The 14,348-nt window shown below is 32.8% G+C and overlaps 1 protein-coding gene across 2 annotated transcripts in view; it reads right to left on the bottom strand.

The window, feature by feature from the left end:
* Positions 1–14,348, bottom strand: part of LOC106461835 (histamine H2 receptor-like) — a 62,105-nt gene that overhangs the window by 5,439 nt on the left and 42,318 nt on the right. Inside the window, exon 4 of one of the 2 annotated variants that reach the window (XM_013921693.2) lies at positions 6,328–6,381. In XM_013921693.2, coding sequence (XP_013777147.1) covers positions 6,366–6,381 — 16 coding nt within the window. In that variant the 3' untranslated portion in view covers positions 6,328–6,365. The remainder of the gene's footprint in view (positions 1–6,327; positions 6,382–14,348) is intronic. The other variant, XM_022388912.1, reaches the window with a different exon arrangement.

The following is a 14,348-nucleotide window of genomic DNA, read 5'->3' as shown; positions in this document are numbered from 1 at the left end:
GAGCTGGCAGTAAATACTGTTGACTAGCTACATTTCCTCTAGTCTTTCAGTTAGAGCAGCCCAAGAGCTGGCAGTAAATACTGTTGACTAGCTACATTTCCTCTAGTCTTTCAGTTAGAGCAGCCCAAGAGCTGGCAGTAAATACTGTTGACTAGCTACATTTCCTCTAGTCTTTCAGTTAGAGCAGCCCCAAGAGCTGGCAGTTAATACTGTTGATTAGCTACATTTCCTCTAGTCTTTCAGTTAGAGCAGCCCAAGAGCTGGCAGTTAATACTGTTGACTAGCTACATTTCCTTTAGTCTTTCAGTTAGAGCAGCCCAAGAGCTGGCAGTTAATACTGTTGACTAGCTACATTTCCTTTAGTCTTTCAGTTAGAGCAGCCCAAGAGAGCATTCTAGGAGATAGCTCTTCAAAATCAGAATGGGTTATTCCACTACCTTAATAGGTAATCCAGATTTATTGATCGTTCTTCTTTGTATTTAAATGTTATATATCATTATTTAAAGTTTTTGTGTTTTTGTTTTCTGAAGGGTGTCTTCAGAATGTTTGGTTCTTTGATAACTTATCTGAATGTTTTATCAGAAAGACATAAAAAACGCTAGATATTCTTTGAAAGTTTCTTCCAGGTAAAAATGTTGGATGGTCTTTGGTCAAGAAAAAGGATCTGATTTCAGCACGTGCAATAGATCTAGATATTTCACTGTTACAGTTTCGATCCGTTCAGTTCTCCGATGATTGTATCTTTCTTAACTGGCTCTGAGGTGATGTTAGTTGACGTAAAATAAAATGCACGCTTTTTTTATTGGTTTCTGAAACAGAGTAGAAAGTAGGGTGTATTAATTTTTCTTCAAGGTAGCATTATGAAATGTATTCTTCGGTGTACGTCAAAATGGATTCAATGTTAGCATTCAGGGAACTGAGAAAATTATGAAGTTTTATCAAATTATCAAAACGATGATTTCAGAGCCCAAAACCACCATCGATAAATCTTACCCAGAGATCGTGTTGGCTGTTGGCTTTTTGTTGCTATTGTTCAAAGATACTTTTTCAAATACGTGTGCGAATAAAATTGCAAAGAAAATTGACGACAGATTTTATTCTTGAAATGAAAGTACCCGTTGTGAAAGGCAAAGTATAATGAGGTGTCGACAGTTAACTTGTACATCTGTAAATTTATCTTTGTGATCAGATGCAGAATATTCCACTGATTTAATACCTTCTTCTATACTAATAGAGGGACAGAGTGCTATGATGTCTAACGAAACAACATTATGTTGTTTATCACAGTATAGGTTTCATTTTTGAGTCGAGATAATGAATTCAGTGTACTTTTGAAAACTGTATAGGCACACAAGAAGAGTTCCAGAGTATAGTGAAGTAGCCAGAAGAGATAGAGAATGGCTTGATAATAGGTATATGCTAAGAGTTACGAAGGCATCCCTGGTTTGTGCTTTTAGGGTAAACTATAAAACTCGAGATTTTACGGCTGTTAGAAGGTTTAGGCTCGTCTGATGTTATGCTGTGAAAATTACTATTTTTTTCGGCCTTACTATAATTTATTTGTTTGGATTACTTTATTATTTAACCACAAAAAGTTCTTTGCTCTTCCTCTCGGTTTGTTTTAGTTGGGTTATCGTATGATCTAACAGAAAATAAGTAGTCTCCCCAAAAGAGATTCGGGCGAACTTAAACCTTTCAAAAGTGGCATATCCAAGTTATATGGTTTCCCGAAGGAGCGACCAATATTATCAACCAACTTTGATGTAATATCTGTGAATTTACATACATTGGAAGAACAGGGCAACCCTATACATACTAGGGTAACAGAACACTTAGATGCTGTTTTGATTAACCAGCAACTCGACAAATAGGATAATTGCACGTTTCTGAAAGAAGGTTGGACGTGGGCTCGAACAACCTTAGAAACACCGAATATTTTGGGCGAGAGGGAATTAGTAGGGATTATAATGTTTTGTATACTGTCTATGTTTTGAGAAGATAGTTAATATAGTTAAGTCTAGAGTATTCGGTACGGAGTTTTTTGGTTCTAACTGCTAAACTTTGTATATGTGTAATTATGTATCTGCTATTTAATGGAACTTTTCTAATAATACAGCAACAAGGTACTGATCAACCGCCACGTAAGGGAATTCGAACTGCTTTACGAAGTATTCTGACTTTTTAATAACCTTTTTTAAACTCACAATTATTTCATTTATTGTAATTATTACGAAATCTCCCTGAGGAAGTTGAAAAGCGATGCATTAAGTATTATTAATATCTTCTCGTGAAGTTTCGTCACCGTTTTTATGTTATTTATTCCAAATCTCATTAGATATCTTCCTATTAAAATTGTTTATATTTTAAGATAGGTTTTATGTTTTAATTTTAGTTGTTAATTCCACTATCCTAAAACTCACTAGATACCCTCCAGTTACACTTCTTCAGGTATCGACCATTTTATTCAATATTTTTAGCAAGTATTCCACCATTACGAACTTCATTAGATACTCTCGAATTTCAACTATTTAAGTTTTAAGTGAAATACCTTTATAACTTAAACATTTGCCAAATAATTCAATTTTATATTGCTTTGAGTTAGTTTGATAACATAAATACATCTTCACTTGGATTATTGATATTCGTTGTAAAATATTACTGCTATTATTTTATTACTTTCTTTACTTTATGTTTTTATAATTTCTTGTATTTGAATGTTTTTAGTTTTATGGTATATAAATTGTTTTAATATTTTACAATGTGCTTATTAAGTTATTTTGCTTTCAAATAAACTCATCAAAAATTTAACTTAGTGATTTTTAAAAAGCAAGATAAATACTACATATACGTGCAGAAAGAAAAAGGAATAAAGAAATTAAGATGACCATGCAATTTCATGCTTCATTGTGGTGTAACTGCACTCAAACGTAAGTAAACACATCGATCATGCCTGATAAAGACAGGATTTTCAACATCAGTATTACAATCAATTTGATGCATGAGGTTTCCTTGCTTTCCTTCACAGGCATATCCTAGTTAACTCTGCAGCAAGTTTTTGTGTTTAAAATATTTATTCTTAAGTACTAGCAATTCATTTGAGAAGATACCAACAGCTTGGTTACGTGACAGTTAATGTTCTAAACAGAAGCACTAATACAGTGTATAACAGGGTGTGAGCATGTAAATAATGAAAAGACTACACACGGTTTGTAAATCCCAATAATAATTCCCAATGCATCACCATAACGACCTATCTCCCAAAAGTCTGTTGATGTTAAAATGATAAATAAAATAACAACAAGAAATATCAATAGAACTTGATTTTCCCAACAAAGTTTTCGTATGTTACAATACATTTCAATTCTTCGTGAAGTAATTTTTGTTTTCAGTTCAAATAGATGTTCTGATTGGAAGACCCAGCCGAGAACTATTTTGGCGGTGATAAACGAGCTAGTATGTTTTGTATGCTGAACCTTAAGCTCATGTAATTTATAACACGATTCAACTTAACACAAAAACTTCAACATTCAGAGTTTGATGCGGTTTTTAAAATGTAAACTTATTTTAATTATACCTTCATTTTTTTTTACATCACACCAGGGTGAAATCGGCCCTTTTTCTATATGTTACAGCATTCTAGGGTGAAATTAGTTTTGTCTTCTGTCGTTGGATTTTGTATTACAACATTCTAAGATAAAATATGTCTTTCTGCTGTGTTATAAGGTTTCAGAGTCAATGATACTTGAATCAAAACATTCCACAAACTCATAGGTTGTGTTACAACATTCTGGGCATCAGTAAATCCTGGGTTGAAACATGTAAGAGTCTAATAGAACTGTGGTTCTTGTGTTAAATATTCTAAAGTAAACCACATTAGAAAAAAAAAAACGAAAATCAAAGCGCTTCCGAGAGGTAAACTTGTCGTAATCGCACGTGATTAACGAGTTGCGATTTATATACTTTCTTAATTCCACGTGATTTCTTAAAGTCATGAAAATATTGGAGGAATAACAATGAATTTTTCTCTGTGTTAGAAAGTTCATTGCTAAACAAATCTACTTTTCTGTATTACAACATTCTGGAGTCAAATTTGTCTATGTTTATGTGTCCAACATTTCAGGGTTAAATTGGTTTATATTTTTTGCTGCAAATTTCTGGGGATAAATTGGTCTGTCTTTCAGGGTCAAATAGGTCTATATTTGTCTATTACAATATTCCCGGGCCAAATTGGTTAATTTTTTATGTGATTTAATAATCTTCCAAAGTTAGATATATATATATTTCTGTATTACAGCATTCCAGGATTAAATTGATCTATGTTTTTGTATCGCAACATTCCAGGGTTAAATTGGTTTATGTTTCTGTTTTGCAACATTTCAGGGTTAAATTGTTCTATATTTCTGTGTTCGAACATTCCAGGGTTAAATTGTTCTATGTTTCTGTGTTGCAACATTCCAGGGTTAAATTTTTCTATGTTTCTGTGTTGCAACATTTCAGGGTTAAATTGGTCTATGTTTCTATGTTGCAATATTTCAGAATTAAATTGGTCTATGTTTCTATGTTGCAATATTTCAGCGTTAAATTGGTGTGTGTTTTTATGTTCCAGCATTCTAGGGTTAAATTGGTCTATATTTCTGTGTCGCAACATTCGAGGATTAAATTGGTGTGTGTTTTTATGTTCCAGCATTCTAGGGTTAAATTGTTCTTTATTTCTGTATTCCAATGTTCCAGGGTTAAATTGTTCTATGTTTCTGTGATCCAACATCCCAAGGTTAAATTGTTGTGTATTTTCATTATTCAGCATTTCAAGGTCAATCGTATTTTATGTTTCCTTTCATTTCAATTAAGTTAAGTTTAGCTTCAGTTCTTGCCCCCCCGTGACACAGCGGTATGTCTGCGGACTTCCAACGCTAGAATCCGGGTTTCGATACCCGTGGTGGGCAGAGCGCAGATAGCTCATCGTGTAGCCTTGTGCTTAATTACAAATAAACAATAAACACGCTTCAGTTCTATTATTTGTTCGTCTGCTATCGTATTTAGTGTTTGCATCTTGTATTGGAGCCTCTTCTACCATCTCTAGACTATTTGATGATTGATACAAATTAGTTAAACGATGAATATGTTTTCAGGTAGCAATAGCGTCCGTTTTATGATTAAATGGACGCAGGAGTTGACGACCAGCTATCGCGCGAGTTGCAGGGTGAAATAATATTTTTGACTGATTTCGTGTTGTTCTGATTAATAAAGAAGCAAGGGGCTCAATCTTTCATCGCGCCTTTATCTTTTACCTGTTACAAGGATATATAGAAAAAAAATTAGTTTTTTTTTTTTACGTCCAATGGGAATCTATATTTTAACATTTTTATTTTCTGTAATTTGTAGAATATGGCATACCACATTATCCAATATCATCTTCAAAGGTGAAGCAAAAAAAAAACAAAACCTGTTCTACAAATGATCAAACTGACATGATCAGCCAGAAAAGAAGATCTATCATAACTGAAGAGTAGAAACCGTTCGTTTGTATCATCACTGCGATGATTGATTTTTGATACACTCGATGAATAAGAGTTCTTTTTTGTTTTCTTTTAGTATTGTACTTGAACAGATAGAGGCAATTTCGTATCGTTCCGTGTGGGAGTTTTAACAAGTTTTTTTTTCCCCTTACGTTTTAACACTAAACATGTGTAATTTATGAACGTTTATCAGTTTTGGGGAAATATACTTTGAAAATGTTTTTATTGCTGCCATTCCTTGAGCCAAAAATGTATAGGAAGAAACGTGGATTTATTTCTACATTGAATATTTCATGAGAAACGTTTTATAGTGACATAATATTCCACGCATAAATAAAAAAAATCTATCATAATATGCAAAAAAATATACTGTGTATACTGAACACTGTATTCCTATCATCGATTACAATGAAAAAATATTTTGCTCTGAAACAACATTTTCTTAAGGCAATTTAAACTTAACACTATATACATAAATGAACTTATCTAACGTGGAGAAGTTTGACAATTTGGTGGTGTCTTTCTACAAAGTGATTTAACACATACATTCAAAGTGATTATTAGAAGTGTATAAAAACAGATGAATGTTATGCTGATAATTTACTGTAGTAATTACCTTGTTTTCTGTTTGTTTGTAATTAAGCACAAAGCTACACAATGGGCTATCTGTGCTCTGCCCACCACGGGTATCGAAACCCGGATTCTAGTGTTGTAAGTCCGCAGACATACCGCTGTGCCACTGGTGGCCCTTGTTTTCTGTCTTAGAATACTAAATTATGCTTTAGTCTATATCACATACAGGCAGACCTACCTACATAAAATGGTCTTCAAACGTTGAATTTCTCATAGTCATAAGGTTGTTTCCCTGGAAGAAAATAAGTACCTTTATTTATAAGGATGAAACAAATGAACCAGACGGTTCTAATAAATAAATAAAAGTTTACTAATCAAAGGAAGTACACTGTTATGTAAAACTTAAAACTTATTTATTTTCGGATATACAGAGTATAATATTTATGGTTACAAAGTTTCACCTGGTGATTGTGGCCATAATATATTATACACTGTATATCCGACGATAAAGAAGTTTTAGATAAATGAAATCATGAACTATATCTCCAGAATGTGTCTTTATTAGCTCAATATTTCGCTTTTACAGTTTCATCATAAGCGATCCGTATCCTGTAAGTTCACTAATCCAGTTGAGTGTAAATCGGAACACTGTCATTCGAAAATCGAACATCGATACACGTGTTTAGAAAGTTAATATTATATTAAAATAATATCAAACAGTCTTTTTTATAGAAATGTCTCGTATTAAACTCCAGTTTGCGTTAAACAAAGTTAAGAATAACACGTTTTAAATAAAGCTTTGCTGTTTGTTTTCTGTTTATCTTTTTCTTTGTTTACCAGATATAATAGGAATCGAAGACACCTATGCTGTGTATCCTTATATATATGTTTACGTTCAATGACTAAATCACTGTCATGTTCCCCAACTGTTTGGAAACACACACACAGTCAGTCACACAGTAAATATCTACACGTGCTTGTTATAGTTATAGGGATAATAGTTTGTTTGTTTTGGGGCAGAACCACTTTGGGTTATCTGCTGTGTCCACCGCGGGGAATCGAACCACAGATTTAAGCGTTCTAAGTTCATAAAATTATCGCTGTCTCACCGGGGGACAAGGATAACAGAATCTTAACACTATTAGTAAGCATCCGACTACCGTATGATTGAAGCGAGAGCACAGTACACGCAATCTTTATCAATGTTAGTTTTAAGTACAAAAACTTTACTTTTCTTATAGATCTAAAGATATGGTATGTGTTCTGATGATCCTGCAACTCAGGACTATAGAATGGTCATATTCATTCTTCTTACGGGTTAGCACGTGTATAAAACTTCTTGTCTCTCAGGGGTAGGCTGAAAATGGCTTTAGTCACCTAACTCGATAGTTGTACTGATACGATAAATATATCTTTCTGTTTTTCCACAAACCCCGGTCTCTCTGCGCTATTTACTTGTCAGTTTCACTTACTGGTGGCAGGTAAGTTTATTGTATTAAGAACGTATTCCTGCAACATAGTCACTATATATACGCTTCAAGTAGCATTTTCAAGCATCTAACTGTATCATTTCTGACACTTACTTCCATTGGACTCGTAATTACGTTAACTGTTCCTGGAATTGAAAACTTTTTAATTTATATTCTCTGGACTACTATATGTATAGCAGCATTCTTTTACAACTGTTATTCCATATTAATTACCAAATGTTTTTATACGTACAAAAATTTATGTTATTTGTAGTAAACTATCTTCTTTTTTTTTTACTGGAAGTTTTCACGTCAAATCCACGGAGGTCCCATTCATTTGTTAATGATTCAATGTATAATTTTGTTTTAAAAAGGGATAATTAGTACAAATATGAATATTTTAATCTTATTTCTCTGCGTTAATCAGGAGCTGAGTGATATTAACTATATCTCCATTTTAAAATATTTTTATTTCTATTAATTCGGTATTAAACGATCTGAAGTATAATATCATTAGGCTACTCAATGTTGTCTCTCTTATTAAAGTAACAAATATGAACAATAAGATCATTTTAGAAAGTTTATAGAATGAACAAGGTATCTCAATCAACAATGTCAGTGAAGTAACTAAGACACAGTAGATAGTTGCACAACATCAGCGGGTTAACTAAAACAATGGGTTTTCTTCACAATATCAGCAGAGTGGTTAAAACACAGGGCTTTCTTGACAACATTAATAAGTTAATTATAACACGATGGTTCTTTTGTTAACATCAGTGGGGTAAATATAACACAGGCGTTCCCTTGACAACATCAGTGGATTAATTAAAACACAGGGGTTCCCTTGACAATATCAGCAAAGTAATTGAAACACAAGGGTTACCTTGACATTATAAGCGGAGTAATTAGAACACGGGCGTTCACTTAATAACATCAGTGGGTTACCTGAAACACGGAGGTTTCCATGACAACATCAACGGGTTAACTGAAACACGGGGGTTTCCTTGACAATATCAGCGTAGTGATAAAAACACGTTGGTTCTATTGACAATATTAGCGGGTTAACTGAAACACAGGGGTTTCCTTGACAGTATCAGCGGTTTAACTGAAACACGGGGGTTTCTTTGACAGTATCAGTGTGTTAACTGAAACACGGGGGTTTCCTTGACAATATCAGTAGAGTAACTAAAACATTGCAGCTCCCTTGACAGCACCGTCAAAGTATTTAAAACACCACAGTTTACTTGAAAACATCAACAGAATTCTTAAAGTATGGTAACTGTGAGTATATCTGATAAATGCTTTGTATTTCTATAAATTTTTACTAGTTATAAGAAATAATGTTTATTTTTCTGAAATCAGTCTTTGATAACAAAAATGCTGCAAGCTCCTGCAAATAATATGAGAGTTTAATTCGTAAGTGTGTTGTAGACCACTAATAACTTTCATTTCAATCTAGCATTTTGTTTAGCTTATAACAACATAGTAACCATGCATATGTCAAAACAACCCACCAAAAAGTCTATAGAGGGTTTGTTTGTTTGTAATTAAGTACAAAGCTACACAATGGGCCATCTGTGCTCCGCTCAACACAGCTATCGGAACTCGGTTTCTAGCGTTGTAAGTCCGCAGACATACCGCTGTGCCACTGTGGGGCTCTATAGAAGGAGGAAAGAGTAAAATTGTAACATATTAGGCAATAAAACTTTTGGTGAAGTAAAACGACTCAAAACTCTATAGATATCCAGTTTTTGCTCACTTCATTTCAAAGGAGGATGTAAATGTACTTTAGTAGACATTTTGTACAATAACATATTAAAAGGATTATCAAAGTTCTTAAAAACGTCTAACATTAAGTTGTAGAATAATATTATAAGTTTATTTATTGATAGTGTTAAGTACGGTAAAGTTTAAGCCTAACCAAGCTAAAATAAATGTACGAAAGTTATAGTGTTAACTGATCACTTTATCGAATATAGACCGTACTTAATAAATGCTTAACTAATGTTAGACCTAAGACAAGTGGATTTTAGATTCCGGTATCTACGAATAGAATTCTTTTTTTTATTTTTCTAGAAATTCTATAAAAAAGTACTTTTGCAATAAAGATATTAATTTGACCGCAAATGTTTTGCGGATTTCTGCTAGTGTTGACTGAAAAAAAATTGTCTTGTGGCCTCAAGAAGGATTTCCCCTACCCTCTCTTCACCTGTTGTATTATATTTTGTAAGAGCTATATATTAGTTTATGTCATTGAAAAATATAATGCATTGCTATTTTGGCGAAGCTTTAACAACCTTGCTAACAAATTAACTATAAGAAGCTATTTCAAGTAATCTCTCCAGCTCTCTCTTAGGTTGTATAAAAATTAATTATCCTAATAATTCTTTGATTGCTTTCACTCTCGAAGTACAAATTGGCCAAGTATAACAAGTTCTAGAGACGTTTATTACAACACGTATTTTCATATTATGTGTAATTCAATTTGAAAAACATTTATATGGTTTAAAAGTGGAGTGCACGAGAATGATTCAATAAACGGATTTTTTTGTTCTTATTCTTGATGTCAAACTATTTCTACATTACTCTACAGACTATATCTCTTATCCCTGTAGTGTCTATCTCACGCAAGGTAAGGAATTATGGTTCAAAGGTTAACGAGAGAAAAGAAAAAAAAACACGTGGATCTTCAGTGCGGTTCATGATTTTCACGAATGGATATTCCAGTTTGATCGTAAAGGGTTAAAACTTATTTAGGTAGAGTTTTAGGTTGAATTAAAAGCAATTCGGGATGTGTTGTTACAAATTTACAGCAAGATCGTTACTATTTAATTAAGATCGAAAATGCTATGTCTATATAATTTAAAGGAAGAGATTTATTGTTAAGCATTTAGATTTTAGCAACATCGGGTACAAGTTCCATTTACTTCCTTTATTTGTTTATCTTCTTAATTTAGCAATTCGATTTACTATGAGTAACGTGCGTAGGCCATAAAGTAGAATTTTGTTTTGACCTGTTAAAATGGCTGTGTAGGGTGATTCTTTTTTCCTGAGTAACGTGCGTAGGCCATAGAGTAGAATTTTGTTTTGACCTGTTAAAATGGCTGTGTAAGGTGATTCTTTTTTCTACGAAACTAAATTTCGTTTCTTTTGTTTTTTGAGAAAACCTTCTCAGACATGTGTTTCCAATGTCCTTTCTTGAATGTTGAATGTATTGTGGAACTGATTGTCGTGTCTCACTGATACATAGAAGGACTATTTAAATTATAATTCTTCTATCATTCCTTCAAACCGATATTAATTTCGATCGTTTTTAACAAAAGTGGTGCAAAAACAACGAACTTCTTTGATGGTGTTGGAGTTTGTTGAAGGACTGGTAGTCATTAAGCACGATAGTGCTTAGTATGTAGGGATGGACCGAGAAAGAAATGGCCACCGCATTCAATCAATTACTCTATGATGCTTACAAGTAACTGCTAAACTTGAGTTATAGACATATTTGAGCACCTAATTACCCCCATTGTCGAGTGTTTTACAGCTTGTGAAGCTCCCAAGATGATTGAAAAGTGTGCTTAAGTGGAGAACTGGGAACTAGCTGAAGAGCCAAAGTGTTCAGCATTATTTTCCTTTTTCCCACGCTAACCCAAAATGTGTGAAGTTTCTCAATGGGTTCAGTATGATAGAAAAGAATTTTAAGAGTACTTATGAACAGGCTATCACTAAGCACGGTAGTGCTTAATACAAGCTAAGGAACAACAAACAAATCATAATTCTAGTGTAAGCGATGCTATCATTACCCCTGAAGTTAGCTTTCTCACAGAAAACTGGAGTTCCTTTAAAACTCTTAAGTACAGGGTGAAACAGGAATTATCAGCCAATAAAAGATGACTGTAACAAGTAGAATGATGGCCTGACCACTTTTACATGGCATGTATAACTATAACTTGTGTATTAAAACTTGCTTCTTTTAATTCATACATTACGATGTATTTATGCAGTATTTGTAGCTAAAATGACTCAAGATTCATTCTCGTAGCATTAAATTTTCAAACATTTTTTGGGGGTCATATCCGGAACCCCCCTAGAAATGACATGCTTTGTATGCCGGTAGTGTGCTTTACATCGTGTGTTACGCTGTTTAGCTGTGGCAATTGCCTTACCACTCCTGAATTGCTTCCTATGGCAATGAAAATACTCAATACTTTGTACACTATACATTTGGTGTACTTAGGGAGCTAACCCCTATATCATGTATCAAGAAAAGGAGTAAAAAAGAAATCAACAAACATGATATTAAATTTTACTACATACAATCATAGAATACCATAACTTTCAGTCAAGGAAGAAAACGTCACAAAACAAGTAATAAAAATATTTTAAAATGTAAAATGATGTAGAGATAGCAGTGGCAAATATAATGCAAACAAGAATGATATAGCTATACATTTTTATATGTCCTTTCCTGACTATAGGTTCCTCAACATTAAGTCCCAAGAAGTCACGATTATGACCAATGATGATTAATAATCTATCTTATCCAATTATATGGTATAATATCAATATATGAGGTCATTCTACAAGTGCAATGAAGAAACTGACAAAACTGATATGATATTAACATTCCTACATCGTACATTTTTTGTAAATTGTTTTTATTGTTTGTAGATACTTGAGCGATTTTTACTTAGCTGATTGAATTTCTTGATTTTCTACATAAATCATACTTATATGTGTGATAATCATGGTTAATTGTGTGTTATAATTGTAGTTACTTGTATGTTATATGTGTTATAATTGTGATTAATTGTATCTTATATGCGTTATGATTATGGTTAATTGTATATTATATGTGTTGTAATTGTGGTTACTCGTACATGCGTTTAGTTGTGGTTACTTGTATCTGATATGTGTGATAATTGTATCTTATATGCGTTATGATTATGATTAATTGTATGTTATATGTGCTATAATTGTGGTTATGGTATTTTGTATGTGTTATATAATTGTGGTTAGTTGTATCTTGTATGTGTTATATAATTGTGGTTAGTTGTATCATATATGTGTTATAATTTTGGCTAATGGTATTTTGTATGTGTTATATAATTGTGGTTAGTTGTATCATATATGCGTTATGATTATGATTAATTGTATGTTATATGTGTTATAATTGTGGTTAATGGTATTTTGTATGTGTTATATAATTATGGTTAATTGTATCTTGTATGTGTTATATAATTGTGGTTAGTTGTATCATAAATGTGTTATAATTGTGGTTAATTATATCTAATATACGTGTTTATAGTTGATATTACTTGTATCTTAAATGTTTGATAATCGTGATTATCTGTGTCTATTTTCCATAAATATCGTAATACTAAGAAACTCTAGTCTTGTGTAATGTATTTTTAGTTTTACGAACATAGTGCCATTTGTATGATTTTTGTCGTGAGATGAATTGTTCTTAGGTTGGCATTAGAAAAGCAAATTCTCTAGCAAATTTAACTTAAATAATTTCCACCAAGGTAAACTGGCTACTAGTGGTTAAAATCGTTATACTTTTTATTTAAAAAAATGAAAAATGTACTTTAAAAAAGGATGCATTATTCAGTATGTCTGTTATATGTCTGACTTAGTCTCGCATAATAAATTTCTGTATTCAGAGCATAACGATATCACTGTGATAAATAAATAAACAAACGTCTTCATGAAGCCAAGAGATAAGAGCTATTTGCTTATCACCACCATGCCACATGACGTATCAACTAATATTAATATTCTTGAAACTAGGCTTCCTTATAACTTAATATATTGAGCTGTGTCATTACTTCGGCGATCATTTGCTATCAGCTATTGCACACGAGCGACTGAAATTGTCACAACGAAAAGCAATGTAATATGTGGTGATAGGAATAAACAAAACTAGCTAATATTATAATACAAAATTATGTTCATAAACAGGGCTAATAATTATTGGCAATTTTGGGGATTCCTGATAAGTCATTTAGTTCCGTTTCTTTGTGGTGATTATACATGTATATATGTGTGTGTGTGTGTGTGTGTATGTGTATATCGCACTTTAGGCTACAGTGCAAATGCATATAATGTACTAAATGCTATTAAAAAGATAACGAAGGAGTTAAGCTATCTGCTGCCACGAAGTGAACACTTTACCGGCATTAAATCTAATGGTGTTTAACGCCTACGATGTTGATTGGTAGTATGATATTTTTATAATGTCGGTCTTATTGTGTAATGTTAATCAAACTAGTGATCAAGTAATGGCTGGAGACGGCTTGAATGGGTAATGAAGAAAAACTTTAATATACGTTTAACATAACAGCAAATGTACAACGTTTCACCGACACGCTCGTCTGATTTTCAACATTTTTTTTTCTGTATACCAACCAATACAGAAATAAGTAAATAATTCTTATAACAGTGTAGTCTTATGAAGTAATGAAGAATCTTCTATTACTCTTATATCAGACTCTGTTTGATATGCGTTTTCAACAATGGATTTTATGTTATGTCGATTAACAACAAAAGTATAACCTGATATTTTTGATAGTCTATGTACTGAAAGTGTAAAATGAAATGGTTAGACAGCGAAACTGGCTTCTGCTTCATGTGAGGTTCATCTGCTCCATCAGGAAATGTCCTATTATCGGCAACAGTCACATCAGTGGTAGTAACTTCATCAAGGGCTTCACTGTTTCCCTTCTCAAAACCAGGTAGAGTTTCTTCTTCGACAGCGGCTTTTCCAGGTGACACGTCCTCAGCAGCATAATTT

Source organism: Limulus polyphemus, unplaced genomic scaffold (assembly GCF_000517525.1).
Source record: "Limulus polyphemus unplaced genomic scaffold, Limulus_polyphemus-2.1.2 Scaffold1041, whole genome shotgun sequence".
NCBI classification, from domain to species: Eukaryota; Metazoa; Arthropoda; class Merostomata; order Xiphosura; family Limulidae; genus Limulus; species Limulus polyphemus.
The sequence above is the reverse complement of the archived record's forward strand: the minus strand, read 5'-3'. Positions and strand labels throughout refer to the sequence as shown.